The sequence below is a fragment of the Suricata suricatta genome, chromosome 3, assembly GCF_006229205.1.
Source record: "Suricata suricatta isolate VVHF042 chromosome 3, meerkat_22Aug2017_6uvM2_HiC, whole genome shotgun sequence".
NCBI classification, from domain to species: domain Eukaryota; kingdom Metazoa; phylum Chordata; class Mammalia; order Carnivora; family Herpestidae; genus Suricata; species Suricata suricatta.
In genome coordinates, this window is record NC_043702.1 from 135,856,528 (window position 1) to 135,876,272 (window position 19,745).

A 19,745-nucleotide genomic window follows, 5' to 3' on the forward strand; every position below is an offset into this window, starting at 1 on the left:
AAAAAAAAATTATGTTTAGTAATCAGTAGAGTAATGGTGGTTCTCAAGGCATTTTTCAGCATTCCTACAAGGCTAATAGTAATCATATTTGTCAGCTGTTTTTAACTTAAGCTCATAATGGAATTGAGGAAGGAAACGAATCCAGAATATCTAAATCTTTCCAACTGTATGATAGAGACATTTTGAATATTTACCTTCAATTTAAAATACTGAAAATTTCTAAACCAGGGCTAGTAACACTAATTATCTTCTTTTCTTTGTTAGAAGTTCTGATTGGCAGATTGACATTGGCAGATATTTAATGAATAAAGTTTTTTACTGTTTATTTTATTTTTGAGAGAGAGAGAGACAAAGTGTGAGAGGGCAAGGGGCAAAAGGAGAGCGAAACACAATCCTCAGCAGGCTCCATCCAGGCTCTGAGCTGTCACCACAGAACCCGACACTGGGCTTGAGTTTATGAACCATGAGACTGACACCTGAGCTGGAGTTGGACACTTAACCAACTGAGCCACCCAGGTGCTTCAAGATGTCTAATTAATAAAAATGAGAAAATGAAATTATTACAGGTATGCTGACTGTTTAGACATCCTTCCAAAATGAGATCTGAAGAAGGGTGTGCTAGGAATAAAAATTGGATTTGGTAGTAAAATGATTGGGAACCATAAACACATAATGGTTTTGAGTTATGTCAGATTCCTTTGGGAGTCTAAAAATACCTCTTTCTAGAAAAAAAGCACCTGTGTACATAAAACATTTTGTATGTAACTTCAAGGGAAGCAGGACCCCCTAGCCCTATCCTAGATCTTAAAGTGTGAAAGTGCAGAATTGTGTTAGGTGATTTTCTCCACCCCATCTCAGTATATGCACATGGTTGAAGAGTAGCCAACAGCTCATATGAAGGGGCTTTCTAAAAAGCTTAACTGTTACTACTTCAAAAAGGCCGGGTCTTATAGTAGCCAGGAATACAGGCTGTGGAACCAGTTTGCCTGCATTCAAATACTGATTTCTCTGCAAATCAGTGTGACCTTTGCAAGTTGCTCAACCTCTCTGTGTCCTTGCCATAAAATTGATTATTCTAAGGATTGCATGAGTTAATACATGTAAAGTACTTAGAACAGAGAGTGGCATTCCGTGTTAGTTGTGTTAGTAAGCATTATTATCTCACAGAGGATAGAGGTTCTCTGGGCTACAACTTACTTGGAGGAAGGGTTCCTTTTTCTAATTTAGCACAGAGGCACCATATGAAATAATGTTCCTGCACAAAGATGCATGCCTTTATGGGAGTATGCCTAGGTAAACTTTCTTTTCCATATCAGCATTAGGTAGGTCTCTCTTATTTCTGTGAAGATAGAGTTCCTTACAATTTTATAAGAAAAACTAAGATCTGTAGCCTTCTCTAAGGCTTTCTTTTTGTCCTCAATGTATTAGTCACTCTCTGGGCAAAGTAACTGCTGCTGCTTTTCCTGTCCACAATGTGAAATTTTGGTTTTGCCTATTAATCTCTTTTTCTAGCCTATTACTTTTTCACTCTAATATTTTTTTTAAATTATAACATTGAATTATAACATTCTGTAAGCTATTAGGTTTTATGATACACTGAACAGTATACCACCAAAGAGTTAAAAAAATATTTGTGATGATCTTTGAAATACTCTATGTACCCTTCCCAGTCCCATCCCCTTTCCTTTTCCATCAAAGGTAATAATTATCCTTGGGCTTATTCTTTTCTTTTTAGCTTTATTGAATATTTAATCCTAAATAATATATTGAAACTCTATGTAAATGGAAGCTATATAAGTTTATGTGTGTGTGTGAGTTCTACTACTTTTAATTTTTTTAGGTTAATATTCTGGAGTTTCACCTGGGTGTGTATGTATGCAATATAGGCATACTTCGGAGACTAGTGAGGGTTTTCCCTACCACTTCAGTAAAGCATGTATTTCAGTAAAGTAAGTCAAATCAATTTTTTGGTTTCCAGAGCACACAAAAGTTACATTTATATTGTAGTATATTAATTATGCAATAGCATTATGGTTTTTTTAATGTATGTATTTTTATACTTTATGCTATATACCTTTATACCTATATATTTTTATTGCTAAAAATGCTGTTATTAGAACTTTTAATGAGTCATAATCTTTTTTGCTGATGGAGGGTCTTACTTTTTTTTTTTTTTAATGTCAAATTGGCTCACATACATGACCCTGTGCTCATCCCAACAAGTGCCTGAAGGGTCTTACCTTGATGTTGATGACTGCTGACTGATCTGGGTGGTGGTTGCTGAAGGCTGGGAAGGCTGTGGCAATTTCTTAAAAAAAAACCCAAAACAAAAAAAACCCAAAAGCTTGATGCATCCATCGATTCTTCCTTTCATGAATGATTTCTCTGCAGCATGTGATGCTATTTGGTAGCATGTTACCCACACTAGAACTTCTTTTCAAAATTGTAGTCAGTTCTCTTAAACCCTGCCACTGCTTTATCAACCAAGTTTGTGTAATATTCCAAATCTTTTGTTGTCATTTCAACAATCTTCACAGGAGTTGATTCCATCTCAAGAAACAACTTACATTGCTCAACCATTAGATACAACTCCTTCATCCATTAAAGTTTTATTATGAAATTACTGCAGTTCACTCACATCTTCAGGCTTTACTCCTAATTCTAGTTCTCTTGTTATTTTCTACCATATCTACAGTTACATCGTCCGCTGAAGTCTTGAACCTCTCAGTCATCTATGAGGATTGGGATGCACTTCTTCCAGAATCCCATTAATGTTGATACTTTGGCCTCTTCCCATTAATCAGGAATATTCTTAATAGCATCTGAAATGGTGAATCATTTCCAGAAAGTTTTCAGTTCACTTTCCCCAGATCCATCAAAGGAATCATTGTCTGTGGCAGCCATAGCCTCACAAAACATACTTTAGAAATAATAAAACTTAAAAGTATAAGTTACTCCTTGATTCATGGACTGCAGAATGGACATTGTGTTAGCAGGCATGAAAGTAACATTAATCTCATTGTACATATCCATCAGAGCTCTTGGGTGACCAGGTACATTGTTAATGACCAGTAATATTTTGAAAGAAATCTCTTTGTGCAGTAGGTCTCAACAGTGGGTTTAAAACATTCGGAAAACCATGTGGTAAATAGATGTGCTGTCATCCAGGTTTTGTCATGCAGGTGTTGTTTCATTTATGTAGCAAAAGCAGAGCAGATTTAGCAAAGTTCTTAAGGGCCCTAGGATTTTTGGAATGCATTAAAAAAAAAAAAAAAAGCCTTTGCTTCACCTTCAAATCACCAGCTGCATTAGGCCCTAACAGGAGAGTCAGCCTGTCCTTTGAAGGTTTGAAGCCAGGCATTGATTTTTCCTCTCTAGCTGTGAGTCACAGATGGCATCTTCTTCCAGTAGAAGACTGTTTTAATCTGCATTGCAAACCTGTTGTCAGTGTGACCACCTTCATTAAGTAAGTTAGCTAGGTCTGAGGGACTGCTTGCTGCAGTGCCTGCATCAGCACTTGCTGCTTCACCTTGCACTTAGATGTTACAGAGATGGGCTCTTTAAACCTCATGAACCGACCTCTGCTGGCTTCATCCTTCCCTCGTGCAGCTTCCTCACCTCTCAGCCTGCGTAGAATTAAGACAGGATTTTGCTCTGGGCTGGGCTTTGGCTTGAGGGAATGTTGTGGCTGGCTTGATCTATCCAGACCACTCTCGGCCTTTCTCCATATCAGTAATAAGGCTGTTTTCCCTTTCCTATCACTTGTGTGTTCACTGGACAGCACGATTCATTTTCTTCTAGAATTTTCTTCACATTTGCAGTTCCAGTAGTTGGTGCAAGAGGCCTCATTTTCAACCTATCTCTGCTTTCTACATCCTTTTCTCACTAAGCTTAATCATTTCTAGCTTTTGATTTAAAATGAGAATAGATATGCAACTCTTCCTTTCACTTGAACATTTAGGGGCCATTGTATGGTTATTAATTGGCCTAATTTCAGTATTGTTGTGTCATAGGAAATAGGGGAGGCCTGAGAAGAGGAAGAGAGATGGAGGAAGAGCCAGTCAGTGAAGCAGTCAGAACACATATGACATTTATTAAAGTTCACTGTCTTACATGGGCGTGGTTTCTGGCACTCCAAGACACAGCGCGTTACCGCTGTAACACTGTAATGATCAGTAAAAGATCACTGATCATAAATTACCATAATGAATATGATAATAATAATGAGAAAGTTTGAAATATTGTGAGGATTTCCAAAATGTGACCCAGAAACATGAAGTGAGCAAATGCTGTTAGAAAAATGATAGTGATAGACTTGATGTAGGGTTGCTGCAAACCTTCGATTTTTAAGAAGTGTGGTACCTGAGAACCACAGTAAAGGAAAGTGCAATAAAACAAGGTGTGCCTGGACCTTGACTTACTTCTCCATTGTACTGTTCATGGCCATTTTGGCTGTTTGGCTATTACACACAGTACCACCATGAATATTTTCATTCATACATTTGCATACAAATGTGCAAATTTTCTAAGGTATATACCTATGAGTGGAATTACAGAGTTATAGGAAATGCACATCTTCAATTTTAGTAGATAATGCCAAATTAATATCAAAAGTGGTTGTACTAATTGATGCTCCTACTGTTAGAGTGTAAAGATTCACGTTATTTGTTCTTAGCATTTATGTTTATTGGGCACATACCGCAGTAAATAAAAAGCCAAAAAGCCCTATTCTCAGGGAGTTAATATTTTAGTAGAGACAAATAGCCAAAATATTCACTGTATCAAAATGGAAACAACAAAGCGGGAAGGGGGTGTTATCTCAGCTGCTCTTGGACCCACACGGAGATTAGAGACTTAAGGGGATAAAGTACAGCCTGAGGCCCTGGGCTTTGACAGCATAAACGGAGATACAGGTATAATGAGATTGGTTGGGCCTGAGGCTTTCAAGCTGATAATGATAGTGAAACTGTGGATGAGGGGTGGGAGGCGGGTTTTGAGAATCTCTCTGGGAGCATCTCAAGAGGCCCTCGTCATCTATGGTGGTAAAGCTCAGGAATGAGGGAGGAGGCTGGTGATTAGTAATCTTATTCTGAGCACTTGGTGCTTTGGGGGCCCCTTTTGACTCCTCGTGACAGTTTAGAGGATCAGGGGAGGGGCTGTCTTGTCTGAAACATAAGGAACACTAAAGTTCTCAAATTCAGGAACACTGGTCTCTCGTGCTTTATTGACTGTTGAAGTTGAGAACCGAAGGTTGGGGGAAAGAGTGGATTTATCTTAAATACTTAGAGATTTAGGGCTCCCTCTTGACATTGCCAGTGGAGATGTGGAATCCTGGGGGAGGGTGGTTTTGCCTAGAGTGTGCAGCCCCCATTGTCAGACTTGTTAATTTTTGCCAGTCTGGTGGATGTGAAATACTGTCTTGTGCTTTCAGTTGCATATTCCCGTTTTACTCCAAAACTCCACAATTCCTTATCTTTTCAGTGTTACACTTAGCCATATAACTTTACTAGTAACTTTCATGTTGAGCCCCATAGTTGTGTGGCTTTATTCATCTGTTCCTTGTACTAGACCTGCAAGATTTCCCAGTTCAATAACTAAAACTTATTCTGGTGGCTTTGTCAGTGGACTCTCAGGGAAATTGTTAAGTCCAGTGTTGTCACCATAAAGGTTGTTAAGTCAGGATCCCTCCATCCCTTCTTTTCACATTGCCTGAGGAACTGAATTGGTAGCCCACACCCATCCATTGTTACCTAATCTCAAAAAACACATCAGTAGATCTACTGACTTTCTCACCACTTCTGGGGCACCCATCAGAATAGGAGCCCTATATTGGAGCACTGTCAGAAACTCTTCAGTTACCTTTTAAACTTGACATTTTAAAATCTGAGAATCACAGCTACTGCTGATAGTCTGTAAGGAAAACGCTTTGGCTAAAGCACAACTAAGGCTGTCACTCCTCTGCATTTCAGGTCAAATCTTTATGTAATCGTAGCACTCATGCCTTCCCCAGTGTCCCTTAGTGCTCTAATAGGATCCAGCCTCAGAACTCACAAAACACTGCAGAAAGGCAAGGGATATGTTGTACTCTGACATGCAGTAGTTTCTAGATGGAAATGTAGTTGTTCCATACATCCTAGTACCCCACTTTATTTACTGGTTCCATTCAGTGTTATGGAGGAGTACAAAATTGACGATAGTATCTATAAATTCCAACTGATTTTCTAAATATGTTCCAAGAATTGCTCAGGAGTATTGCTCAAGACCATACTCAAGGCAACCTGACTTGCCTTCCTAACATTATAATGTGCATAAAGCTATAAAGATAGATATGGATAATAAGACCTGTCCCTCCTGGTTTCTTTTTCAGCCTTCAAAAGGATTTCCTCCAACTTCCTATAGTTAGCTTTGAAGAATATTTCCTGATGATTTTGTAAGCATTTTCCTGGATGAATTGAAGTCTGTTGTAGAAAAGCTGTCACCATTGTTAATGTTTTCCCACACATTACAGGAATATCATATGTCACCCATTTCACAGAAGAGATACACAAGAAATCTCAAAGTTTTACCAGATTAAACATGATTATATAGACTTTAGCAAAAAGAAATCTAGCCCTAAAAATAATAAGCTAGTACAAATCTTAAATGACCCCAAACCCTTCCTAGTGCCCAAAATAATCATAAGATAGCTCTCAACAGATAAATTGGTTTGAACCCATATGAAATGGTCATGGAGAAACCCACCAGACAATTCTCATCCACCTTGACTGGCTCAGATGATTTCCAAATGCATGTTTCTAATATTGTGAGCAACTCAAAGCCCATATGAGTCGTCTGAAGTTTTATCATTTACAGGTATGTGAAGCATTTCCAGACCCTCCAACCAACTCAACATCAGCTACTTCTCTGTGACTGGGTCCTGATTAAGGTCCTCCCAAGAAAGACTTCATTGGATCCACACTCAAGAGGACTCTACCAGGTTTTCCTGACCCCCTTCATCGCTGTAAAGTGCCAAGGCCTTAAGACTTGGGTACGTGTGTTACAACAGCAAGTGCCAGCGCCCACAAAAGACCCACTGGACCTGTCAGCTCCTCTGTTTCACCAAGCAGACGTAATAATTTACCAGCTAAGCAGAGTAAGCCAAGTGCCTCTGCATGTGCCAAGTGCCAGCTGATAACACAAAAGAAAAAGAACTAATTTAGACTAGAGCCCTATCTTTTCTTGAGAAGCTGGGATTTGAAGGAACTACTCTGAGATCTGTGCTGCTAAGAAGTGACTGACAACATTATAGACAGAACTGGTCCCTGGGTTCAGAGACTGAGTTGCAGTTGAGTGAAAAACAGACAACGAAATCTTGAAGAATTGCACGGAGGTGCAAGCCAAATTTAACTCTGGTCGCCAAGTATTGTTGGTTGGACTGAGAAATTGCTAAGCCAGACCTGTAATAGGACTGGTTATTTGGGTCTCTCTGTCATTGTTGCCTCTTACTGTGACATTGCTTTCTGTGTTGTTTCTGTAGGCCCAGATGTTCTCAGACAATTCACACTGCCCTGACTGTGGACAGCAGTGGTTCCCTAGTTTAGAACTAGGCCACTGGTTGTACCAGACTGAACTTGTGGAAAATGAATGTTACCAAGTATTCTTAGACCGTATTAACAGAGCTGACTATTGCCCTGAGTGTTACCCTGACAACCCTGCTAACAGAAGTCTTGTTCTTCCTTGGTCTTTCCCACTTGAGTGGGCTCCCCAAAATCTCACCAGATGGACCTTTGAAAAAGCTTGCCACCCATTTCTTCTGGGTCCGCCACTGGTTAGAAAAAGGATTCATGACTCTAGAGTAGCTGGTTTTAACCCCGCATTGCAGTTAATCTTGACCAGAACAGATAAAACCTTGAACAAAAAACTTGGCCAAAACAAATAACTTCTTAAACATTCAAAGTCATGGAGACTCTAGAATTTTGTACGAGTAACCTAAGGAAGATGCAAAAAAGACTCCTTTCTAAATATGATATAGACCATCACTACCTTGGGGACCTGCTTGAATTGTTGGGTCTGTTCCCATGGTCTACACATACTTTGTTCAGCACGAATTTAGGCAGTATTCTCGCCAGACTGTTCATCTAGAACCAGTCTGATCCATGTTTCCTCTGTTTTGGAATTAGCTTACCCTTCCCAGAAAGCTCCACAGCCTTATTGTGGACGTATGACAGGGTAGCCCTGGAGGAGAGGCCCTATACTGTGTGTACCATAATGATACTTCTAGCGATAACTTTTGTGGGAAAGCATCCTTGTAGCTGGATCGTAGATTATTCCAGTAAAACAGCTAGATATTTTAATAAGAAACTACATTGTTCTGAATTCCATCTGTTATGCATCAACCAGTGGTAACACTTACATAGATTATCCAAAAACATGCAGAAATACATTATCTATACTCACTTGGCTTTATTAAGCAAAGACTATCCTATTCTTATGGTGACTGAACTTAGAATGTCTTCCCCTGGAAATGGCAAAGTGCTTCCGTGATACGAGATAGAGATGAAAGGAGTTATCAGGCTTGACTCCACAGATACTATGAGCAGTCTAGGGAAAGCATCTCTCTCAGAACTAAGAATGTTTTGCTGGACATTGATCATATTCTGGCCTTCACTTGTTTATGAGAATCATGGAACCACAGTATAGGAGAAACTTAGAAAAATCTGTTGAAAACATTTCAGAGGCCACTGAGCAATTTTAAAATTCCTCTAAGGTACTAGATAACTCCGTGCTTGTATGTAGCAGCTCAACAATGTTCATAAGGTCCCAGGCTCTTTCTGTTCTTCCCCTCTGGGATCCTTATCATGGTGGCTTTTTGTTCTTAAAGTTTCCTCAGTGAGTATAGTGTGGCTGTTGCTGTTCCAGACATTTCATTCCTAATCAAAGGCTGGAAGTAGGAAGGAGAATGCTTTTTCCTTTCAAGTCTCTGTGTTTTATTGGGGGAAAAAAGCTGTCTCCAACATCCCTTGCAGATTTTCTTCTATCTCATTAGAAGGTACTGGTTCATAAGGGAGCCTGAGAAGCCTGGCAGAGGGGAATGGGGTGAGCAATGCCTGGGTAAAATGTATTGTGTCCCCTAATAAAATCAGGGCTCTTTTAGGAAGGGATAAGTGAGGAATGGATGGCTGTTGGTATGCAACAAATGCCTGCCACATGTTGTGCAACCCGAAGTTATTTGTTAGTCTGTATAAAGGCTGTACCCTGGAGATCCACCCTGTATCTGCCGTATGTCTATCCAAATGGAAGTTCTCTCCTGTTACATTGCTGAATAAACTATGTGGACTGCTAAACTGAGTGAAGACTAGTTAGTTTATCATTAACCCTTGGTTAAGAACTCCCTTCACTATCCTACAGCTCTTTCTAAAAAGTGAAATTTTGGGGCGCCTGGGTGGTTCAGTCGGTTAAGCATCTGACTTTGGCTCAGGTCATGATCTCATGTTTTGTGAATTTGAGCCCCACCGTGGGCTCTGTGCAGACGGCTCAGAGCCTTGAGCCTCCTTGGGATTCTGTGTCTCCCTCTCTCCTGCCCCTCCCCTCTTCGTGCTCTGTCTCTCTTTCTCTCTCAAAAATAAACATTAAAAAAAACTTTAAATGAAATTTTATTAAAAGGTACTGCTTTTGATCAATATTACTGTCCCCTAAATGTTTTCAAACACGTACTGACAAACACTCTACATATGTGCAATTTTAAGTATTGGCAAAATGTTTTAACTAATCTCTCCCTTAAGTAGTAGAAAAAAATTAAATGGGTTTGTATTGTTGATTTTCACACCAATACATGGATGAGCTTGTCAAGTTACACAGATTTCTTGATCTCACAGAAATTTTGATTCCTTAGGTTGCTTGTGGGGCCCAGGAATCTGCATTTATAAATCGTGCTGCAGGAGATTCTTAATGCAGGTGCTGTATGGATACGTTCAGAAGCACAGTGTCAGCACCTCGGTGGTGTTTAGTTATCTGGCTTTAAAAGGAAAGAAACTGAGTACTCACAATACTGCAAGGTAGTGATAATTATACTTTGCTAGTGACATATAAAGAGGTTTCATGTCAGACTAAAGGTTGCTACTGATTATATGTCAGTCTCATTTTTCTCGAAGTATAAATATGTTCTAAAATTAATTCTCAAGACAAATGATCTAGTGGGTTATCCAACATTTTAGATATGAGAGCCCAATTAATCTACTTCCATACTGGCAGAGTTGGTTGATGCTGCTACTTGTATATAATGGCCATTTTAAAAATAACTTTTGTGACTACTTCCTGTTACTTTGTGGCAGACTTGGGAGTGGAAGGTAGCCTGGGAAGGAAATATCTACTGAAGAGGAGGCTATCTTGGGCTGTGGGGGACAGTTAAGATTCCTCTCTAAGTAATAGGAGAAGGAAGCCCAGGTAAGCAAGTAGGGATAAAAGAATTCCATGGAATCCAAAGAGTATGTGGCAGTCAGCATGCTGCATATATCTGTAAGGAGCGAGATGAACCATAAACCTTCCATCTCTTCAGACTTCCTGACAGCCCCTGATTCTCCCTGAATCTTAACACAGCTTGAAAACTGCTTAGTACAGAGGAAAAACAATAGCCTTTGCAGTCAGTTAACCTGTGTCCAACTTCGAATTCTGGCACTGTTAAATGACTTTGGGCATTTTAACCTCTCTCCAGTTTATCTGTCAAATAGTGCAGTAATAACCTACCTCATACTGTTCCAGGGTTGAATGTGATAATATATGCCAATTATATGGCACATAGTAAGTCATTAGGACTAGAAAAAGTACAGGAGAACAGGTAGAACTCAGAAGTAGGGATAAGGATAGATCTTAATTTTATAACAGGGATTAAATCCAATTGGTAGAGCTCGATCCTGGATATTACTGAAAACTTCTTAAGTCCCTTCCAGTGAAGGACCAGCTTGATCTTGGTACTGAGGTTGACCTTGTAGTTGAGTCCAGTGGTGTTACGTGTAAAGATTATGAAGCCTACAGGGATGGATGGTCTCAAGCAAATCTTTGTCACTTTTTTAGGCCCGTTTACAGTCATAATTGTGGTAGATGTAATTGCTGTGTGATTTGTTCTATCACCTGAGACTTGGCACAACACTAAAATAAGCGGTTTGAGAAAAATTGAAGGATATGTTCAGTCACCCAGGTCATATGCGCTAGAGTCACAATTCAGAGATTCAGGGTCCTTGGCAGTATGTTTACTACAAACTTTTTTTTAGCGTCCTGGTTAAAAGCTTGGGTCCCACAGTCAGACTGAGTTCAAATCCTGACTCAGCCTTTACTAGTTGTGTGTTCTTGGGTAAGGTTCTTAATCTCTCTGTGTATCAGTTTCCTTGTTGCAAAATAGTAAGACTATTAATAGTCCATACATCAGAAGACTGTTGTGAAAAGAATACATGAAATGCTTTGGATGCTGCTTGGCATAAAGAAGATGCTTAGAAAACGTTAGCTCTATATTTTTGTTGTATATGTTTTATATGTTGTAGCCACAGCAAAAGTATAAATTATTTGAGGGCCAAGATACCTGCTTTTTATCGCTAGAGCCTAAAATGACAGCATTCATTAAAATGAAAGTGTTGGGGGCGCCTGGGTGGCTCAGTCGGTTAAGCGTCCCACTTCGGCTCAGATCATGATCTCACGGTTCATGGTTTCACGCCCCACGTCAGGCTCTGTGCTGACAGCTAGCTCAGAGCCTGGAGCCTGTCTTCGGATTCTGTGTCTCCCTTTCTGTCTCACTCTCCCTTGCTCACACTGTCTCTCTCTCTCTCTCTCAAAAAAAAAAAAAAAAAAAAAAAGAAAGGGTTTAAAAACAAAAAAAGATACATATATTTATTGGGACCGACTACCATACATTTGTCATGATGTCTAAATTGACTGATACTCTTTTGTCCTTCTTGGCTGTTAGGCTTCTAAATCCGCGCTCGCGCTCTCTCTCTCTCTCTCTCTCTCTCTCTCTCTAACTTACCACTTTTGCAGATATCTTCTTCCCCAGGGCTCTAGGTCTCCATTCCCTCCCTCCCTTCCTTCCTGGTTCCCATGGCAAGACTGGAGGTTTACAGGATGAGTAGACATTGGGTGAAGTCTTGCTGCTCTCCTAGCCCTGATTTTGTTCTCAACAGGCAGCCTTTTCTTGTCCTATCTCCCCCCAGCTGGTTGTGACAAAGTGCATAGGAGGCTGTGGTTGAAGCGTACTCCTGTAACACTGATTCATTGCTTGTGAGCTCAGAGAGTTACCATTATGGGCTTTACCTTTTGATTCTTTTCCTCACAGAAGGTGATCCATTTTATTACTCCTATAACAAAAGTATTAACTACATGAAACATACAGAAAAATCCAGAAAATAATATTCACCAGGTACCCAGATCTGAAATACATTAACATTTTGCCACATTTGCCTCCATTTTTTGTTTTGTTTTGTTTTGTTTTGTTTTGTTTTAAAGATACTTGACAGGGACTCCTGAGTGGCTCAGGTCATGATCTCAAAGTTGGTGGGTTCGAGTTCCGTATCAGGATCTGTGCTGACAGCTAGCTCAGAGCCTAGAGCCTGCTTCAGATTCTGTGTCTCCTCTCTCTGACCTTCCCTGCTCATTCTCTGTCTCATCTTACTCCATCCCTCAAAAAATAAATAAACCTAAAAAAAAAAAAATAAAGATACTTGCCAGATACAGTTGCAACCCATTCCTGCCCTCATCCTACTCCTGTCCTTCCCTCAGCAGAAGCAAGCACTGAATGGAAGTTTATGGGTATCCTTTCTGTTCATGTGTTTGTTTATTATGTATCTGTTCAAGCAATATACAGAGCAATAAAAGAGAATTGATTGCTTTCAGAATTTTATTATTCAGTCACATCAGTAACATTTATACATAAAGATGTAACGCGCACCACGTTGTAGAGTTCCTCTCATGACACTTAATTCTGGAGTTGGCTGTATTGTGCAGGGCAGAGGTCATGCAGTGTACCAGACAATGAACACATACCAGGCAGTCAGAGCGTTACCACTGGTAATGGAACAGAAAGGATACATCTTAAAAGAACACAGGGCAACCACATCGCAGAGGAAGCAGTGAGGCAAATTCATGTCCTTATTTAGAGAAGTCCCACGATGTGGAAATTAAGGAGGGCATCCCTCAGCCTACCATCTGGAGCATTCTCCATAAATGGAGACTAAAACTTTATTACTTTAACCTGGTTCAAGCCCACATTGAGACTGTTAAAGCAAAATGATACAAGTTTTGCTGCAGGTTCCAGGGTCACAGGGAAGTGCAAAAAGTGGAAAAATGGATCATAACCCCCATATATGTGGGGCATATGGAAACCAACATTTTACAATGGAACTTGTAAGGGATTTGCTGAAAGTAAATCTTTTGTGCCATGTGAAGCACACAGCCCTTCATCAGTTCCTTTTTGCAAAGGATACCATCAAATGGACATGATAGTACAATCATGGACACGATGATGGAGTGGTTTCTCCTAGAGCCACAAAGTCTCCAACATCCCCATTTTCCATCAGGACGAGGCGCTGCCTCACTGCCATTATGCAGTGCAGAGGTTCCTCGCATACACATTTCATGGCATGGATTGGGTAACGCTCAAAGGGTTGACCTGCCTCTGGAATATGTTGGCCTCAAGACCTCCCAGCTCTCCCACCGAGGGACTTGTGCGGATGCATCAAGAACCTCCGTGTTTATACTACTACTTCCTTGTAGCCTTGAGGGAGTGCCATTTCCACTATGAACAGTATGATATGTTACAAAGACCCTAAATGAAATGGGCAACAGGAATGTGTGCCTCGTGACAAGAAAGGTATTTACTGAGCGTTTTTAAGATTAGAGAAATATCTGCGAAGCTTCCTTTTGCAGAGTGTTTATTGGCTACATCCTAGTTAGCAAGTAATACGTTTTTGAAAGCTTTCAGTTCTGTTCGTTGGAAACAATTTATGAGGGTATCCTACATGCAATAAAATGTACAAATTTTAATTTTGATGACAAATGTTGACTACCTCAATAAAGATACGAAGTACTTTTCTAGCCCAAAAGGTTTCCTCTTGCCCTTTTACAGTGAGTACTCCTTCCCCTACAGATAAATAACCATTTGCCTATTTTAGGACGTCATATAAATGGAATCATTTGGCAGATACTCATATGTGTGGTTTTTTTCACTCACATTTTTTAGATATATCCATGTTGTGGTTTGTATCAGTTCATATTTATGCCATTTGTTCTTCTTTTGAATCACTCTGTATAGTACACATTTGTTTCTTAAATTGTATGTAAAAGTTGTAATACTGAACTTTTATAAATTGTTGAGATACATAATTCATTGGTTTAATTGCCATATATAATATTGTAAGAATATGCCATGGTTTTTAAAAATCTGCTTCCTTATTCATGGGCATTTGGGTGGTCTCCTTTTTCCTCATTTTAAACAGCACTGCCACAAATATCAGGCACTTGAGGGAAAGCCTGTCTACAGCATGTATCTAAAAGTGCAGTTTCTAGTTTGTAGAACCTGGAGGTCTCAGCTTTACCAGATAATTGCCATATTGCTCTCCAGAGTTGAGTAACAGTGTACCTCATTGCCTTTAGGGTTTAAGAACTCTATACCCATATCCTCACCAACACCCGGGGTTGCTGGTCTTGTGACTTTTTGCTCGTCAGAGCTTGTAAAATGGTATTGTATGTCGTGAATTTATTTTGCGTTTCCTTAACCACTCTTCTTGATTCATTAGACTGCTCGGTTTTCTCTTCATTTAACAGTTTGTTCACCTCTTTTCCCCACTTATTTTTCATAGCATTATCTGTTTCTTAGTGATTTGAGGGAGTCTTTATATATTCTGGATATTAATCCCCTGCTGATTTTATGTGTTGGCTGATATTTTTCTAGTCAGTGAATTTATGCTTTAACTTTGATTTTGATGATTTGTATAGAAATTAGCATTTTTTAAATGTCACATTTGTCAGATTTCCCCTTTATGGCTTGTATATTTCATATCTTGTTTAACAAAACCTTGAGGTTATAAAGATATTCTATATTTTCTTCTGAAAATTCAAAGTTTTGCTCTTTACACTTAGGTCTTTAATCTGAAATTGATTTTTGTGTCAGGTGGTAGGTAGAAATCTTAATTTTTTCCCATTTGAGTTGTCACTTGTCCTCAAACTACTCATTAATTCATTCTTTCCCTTTTGTCACTTTAGCCAGTTCCCTGTACGCATGTGTGCATGTATTTCCTGGCTGTATATTCTGTATATTCTCTTTGTCTGTTCATGGACTAATGCCCTTATTATTATTTCCTGTAAGTTTATATTGTCTGGTAAAAATAGCCCCCCTACTTCAGAATTATCTGTTTATGTTTTCTTCAGGATTACCTTACCTCTTCTTAATCCTTTACTGCTCTTTGTGAATTTAGGGTCAGCTTGTCTGTTCTGTAAGAAACAAACAACAAGCAAAAATTGTCTTAAGATTTTGTTTTAATTTACAGTGAAATTAGATTAGTTTGGAGAGAATTGACATCAGTGGTTTAGAGTCTTACTGTCTATGCATATAATATATTTCACTACTTAGGTCTTTTTATGTCCTTCAGTAAAATTTTATGCTTTTCTTCCAAAAGTTTTTTTTTTTAATACAGCTTTATTGAGGTATAATTTAAATAGCATAAAATTCACCCCACTCTATAAAGTTCTTGCATATGTATTGGTAGGCTTTTTACCAGGTACCTTTTAATTTTTATTTTGAGATAACTTACAGGTATTATGTGAGTATCCTGTTTGCTTTCTAAAATTTTTGTCACTGGTGCACAGGAAAGTTTTACCCATTGTTTTCTTAGTTTGGGCTGGCAGAAAAAAATTGTCTTAAGAAATCTAAAAAAGACTGAGGACCTTTTATTTTCTTTCATGAACTAGGATAGGAGAGAAACCCTCACTGCAGCCTGTGATGATAATGAAAAGGAGAGCTAGAAGCCCTGTCTCAGGAGACTGAAGAAGATAAAAGGGTAACAAGGCACTCTCCAAATCTGAGACACGTTCCTCATGTTCACACCAGCAGAAAGGAGGCCTGTCTAATTCCTTCCTTCCCTTCAAGTTCATAATTGGCACCACTCTAGAAATTTATGCATCCATTTATTCATATTTTTAATTAAAATAGGGAGTTCTTACTCTACACTAGGCTAATGCCAGGCATGTGGTATTAAATTTTTATCTTATTTTTTAAATTTTTTATGTATTTTTAATTTATTTTTGAGAGACAGAGAGAGACAGCGTGAGCAGGGGAGGGTCAGAGAGAGAGGGAGACACAGAATCCGAAATAGGCTCCAGGCTCTGAGCTAGCTGTCAGCACAGCCCAATGCGGGGCTCAAACCCATGAACCATGAGATCATGACCTGAGCCGAAGCCGGACGCTTAACCAACTGAGCCACCCAGGTACCCCTAAAATTTTATTTTGTAAAATTAAATTTTACAAAAGAGTGCTGTGGAAAAGACATAAAGCTAGTTGGCTAGCCTCGCAACTAGGCTATCAATGTAACACTTTGCAAACCTCTTTCACATATATTTTTATATTTAATTCTCATAGCAGTCCTTAAATCATTTTTACAGATAAAGGATAGTATTGTTCCTGACAAAAAATATGATATAACTATAAAATGATAGAATATTTTATTGATTTTGAGTTGCCTGATTTTGATTCCTTTGTATATATAGTTCATAATAACTTCGACATCAGACTTCTCTCTGCACTGGTCATAAAGGCATTGTATAAAGTGATCTAAAGAGAATATTGTGAGAAAACCACTAAGAAGGCAGTGACAAAACTCCCAAATGTATTTCCTACACCTGACACCAAGACAGCCACCTTGGTTTGTAAGTATTCCCTGTGCATTGTTACTTAATAACTGTAAGTGAAAGCTTCTGATAGGCTGAGGGATTCACATGGGGCAGAAACCGAAGACATAAAGGAAACCTGTAGTGACTTATATTTCTACTCAAAGAATTACTTTTCATTCCATTTTCTTTTTTTCTTTTTTTTTTTTTTCATTCCATTTCCGAAGAACTTCCCTTTAAGATTCTGGCCATTTGGCTTTTTCCATACTTTCAAAACAATGGAATGTGGAACGTATTAGGAGATGATGGCATCCATGCAGGTTAATAATCTGAAGCTTTTTTCTATTTGTAGGCAAGGATTTGGTGACCCTCACTAAAACCAGAAAACATTTCTTCTTCACCAGAAAAGTTTCAAAGGGGAACTACTACTCAGACTAAACAGATTGAATAAATGAAATCGGCATTTCTCCCATATATGAATAAAAAGTCATTTAATTCTTTTCATTTTATTTTAGTCACTCCATATGCCTTGTTTCCTGGGTCCACGGGAAGCATGAGTCTGTTGGGACTTTGGACAAGAGGAAAACAAGACATCTTCACAAGAAAAACCAGACATTAAAAAAAGTATCGCAAAGTCTGAAGAGCTAGAACACAAACATGGCGGACAGAGGACTTAGGGATCCCGCAGAGGGTAAGACTAGTCTGTGTAGCAGGTTTGTGCTGTGGGAATCTAGAGCTGGACTAAGATCTCCCGTGACTGAAACCTGAAGTTTGGAAGTAAAGAAGTTAGCTTAATTGATTAATTTGTTATGAGTCTTTTTTATTTACCAAAGTCTACCAAAGCATCAGACCTAAATTATAAGTAAGGTTAATGTTTTAGGGGCTCCAGTAGTAGGAACTTGTAGTATTAGAAAAATACATGCATCTTAGAAAGGGATGGTAGACTAATGTTTAGAGCTGTATTTTTAAAAATAAAAAAAAACTGATGTGCCATCTATTTAGAGATCTTCTAATTCTAGGAAAAGATGAAATTTAAAGTCTCCATCCTGCTTATATATATATATGTAGAAGATATAAAATAGGCAAATTATGGAGTAGATATTTCAGAAGAGAAGGGCATATTTACTTAAACCTTTTATTAACGCTATTTTAAAGTCTATAAAAGTAGAATACTGTGCTGAATTCCATGTACTCAACATCTTAATTCTTTTTTTTAACTCTTTATTTAAATTCCAGTTCATTTATACCAGTAAATAATACACAATGTAATATTAGTTTTAGGTATATAATAGAGTGATTTCAACATCTAATTTTTTAAATATTTATTTATTTATTTTTGAGAGAGAGGGAGACAGAGTGCAAGCCAGGGAGAGACAGGGAGAGAGGGTGACACACAATCTCTGCTGTTTGCACAGAGCCCAACATGGGGCTTGAACCCACGAACCTCGAGATCATGACCTGAGCCGAAGTCAGAAGCTAAACCAACTGAGCCACCCAGGAGCCCTTTGACATCTAAATTTCAATTACAACCTATATAACGCTGATCTTGTTGCCTGCCATAGAATAAATACAAATCCAAGGCATTATATCATTTTGTTTATACATATATTAGTTTAGATCTCTTAAAGATACATTTTTTAAAAGTAATAAAATAGCATCATACCTGGAAAATATATTAATAGCTGTCCCTTAATATTATCACAAATTTAATCAATATGCACATTTCTCCAGTTGTCTCAATCTTTTTCCCCCCTCCTTAATTAAAAAAAATTTTTTTAATGTTTTTTATTTATTTTTGAGAGACAGACAGAGACGGCGCGAGCAGGGGAGGGTCAGAGAGAGAGGGAGACACAAACCATGAGATCATGACCTGAGCCCAAGCCAGATGCTCAACTGACTGAGCCACCCAGGCGCCCTAATCTTTTTTTTTCTACACAGCTGGGTTTTTCTTTTCTTTTTTTTTCCTTTATAGTGGGCCACTCTCAGAGCCCCTAGGTAGCTCAGTAGGTTAAGTGTCTACTGTGGCTCAGGTCATGATCTCGCGGTTCTTGAGTTCAAGCCCCGAGTCGGGCTCTGTGCTGACGGCTCAGAACCTGGAGCCTGCTTCAGATTCTGTGTCTCCCTCTCTCTCTGCCCCTCCCCCACCTCTTGTGTGTACTCAAAAATAAAATGTTATAGTGGGCCACTCTGCATTTGATTGTTTTATCTTTTACATTGCTTTTTTTTTTTAAAGCTTTATTATAAAAATTGTCAAACATAAGAGGAGAGAGATGAAATGAATCCCATGTTCCTATCAAATGGCTTCATTTACTCTCAACATATTGTTTCATCTATAGTCTCCCCTTGCACCCATATTCTTGAGGCAAATTGTTGACATCATGTAATTTTAGCCATAAATAAGTGAATACTTAACCTCTAAAAGGATGCTTTAAAAAAATTATCACAATATGTTGTACTTAAAGGAAGAACAGTAATCCTTAGTAAGAGTAAATATCTGGCATTCGAATTTTCCTGATTATCTCATGAATACTTTTTCAGTAATTTGTTTGACGCTAGATCCAAACAGTGAGGTCACACGTTGCCTTTGGTTGATGCATTTGGTCTTTAGTTTGTCTTAATCAATAGGTCACCCCTCCTTTTTTTTTTCTTTTCTTGCCATATATTTTTATTTCTCATTGCTATTAAAGAAAAGAGTCTTTTGTCTCTTTGAACTGTTCCCATCCTGGGTTTTACCAATTACATTCTGGGGCATGATTTAATATATTGCTCTATCCCTGTATTCCATGGAAACTGGTAGGTGGCTCCGATATCCGTTCATATCAAACCATTTTTGTTTGGCAAGAATGCGTCATAGGTGACATAGTGTACTCCCGGTTGCATTGAATTGGGAGGTTAATGATATT

General features: G+C 38.7%; 2 protein-coding genes across 7 annotated transcripts in view; both read left to right on the forward strand.

Annotated features, from left to right (window-relative positions):
• Nucleotides 1–19,745, forward strand: part of LOC115288187 (torsin-1A-interacting protein 2-like) — a 35,915-nt gene that overhangs the window by 9,123 nt on the left and 7,047 nt on the right. The window contains exons 1-4 of one of the 6 annotated variants that reach the window (XM_029935274.1): nt 6,944–7,027; nt 15,928–16,016; nt 16,723–16,881; nt 17,358–17,533. In XM_029935274.1, coding sequence (XP_029791134.1) covers nt 17,500–17,533 — 34 coding nt within the window. In that variant the 5' untranslated portion in view covers nt 6,944–7,027; nt 15,928–16,016; nt 16,723–16,881; nt 17,358–17,499. Of the gene's footprint in view, nt 1–6,943; nt 7,028–15,927; nt 16,017–16,414; nt 16,444–16,722; nt 16,882–17,357; nt 17,534–19,745 lie in introns of those variants that run through there. The other 5 variants (XM_029935268.1, XM_029935272.1, XM_029935271.1 and 2 more) reach the window with 5 other exon arrangements.
• On the forward strand, nt 7,022–9,327 carry TOR1AIP2 (torsin 1A interacting protein 2). Its single transcript, XM_029935275.1, has one exon. The coding sequence runs from the start codon at nt 7,523–7,525 to the stop codon at nt 7,916–7,918; it is 396 nt and encodes a 131-aa protein (XP_029791135.1). The 5' UTR covers nt 7,022–7,522; the 3' UTR covers nt 7,919–9,327.

What these genes read in the sequence shown, in the direction of transcription:
- TOR1AIP2 (XM_029935275.1), top strand. Translation starts at nt 7,523, where the DNA reads ATGTTCTCAGACAATTCACACTGCCCTGACTGTGGACAGCAGTGGTTC.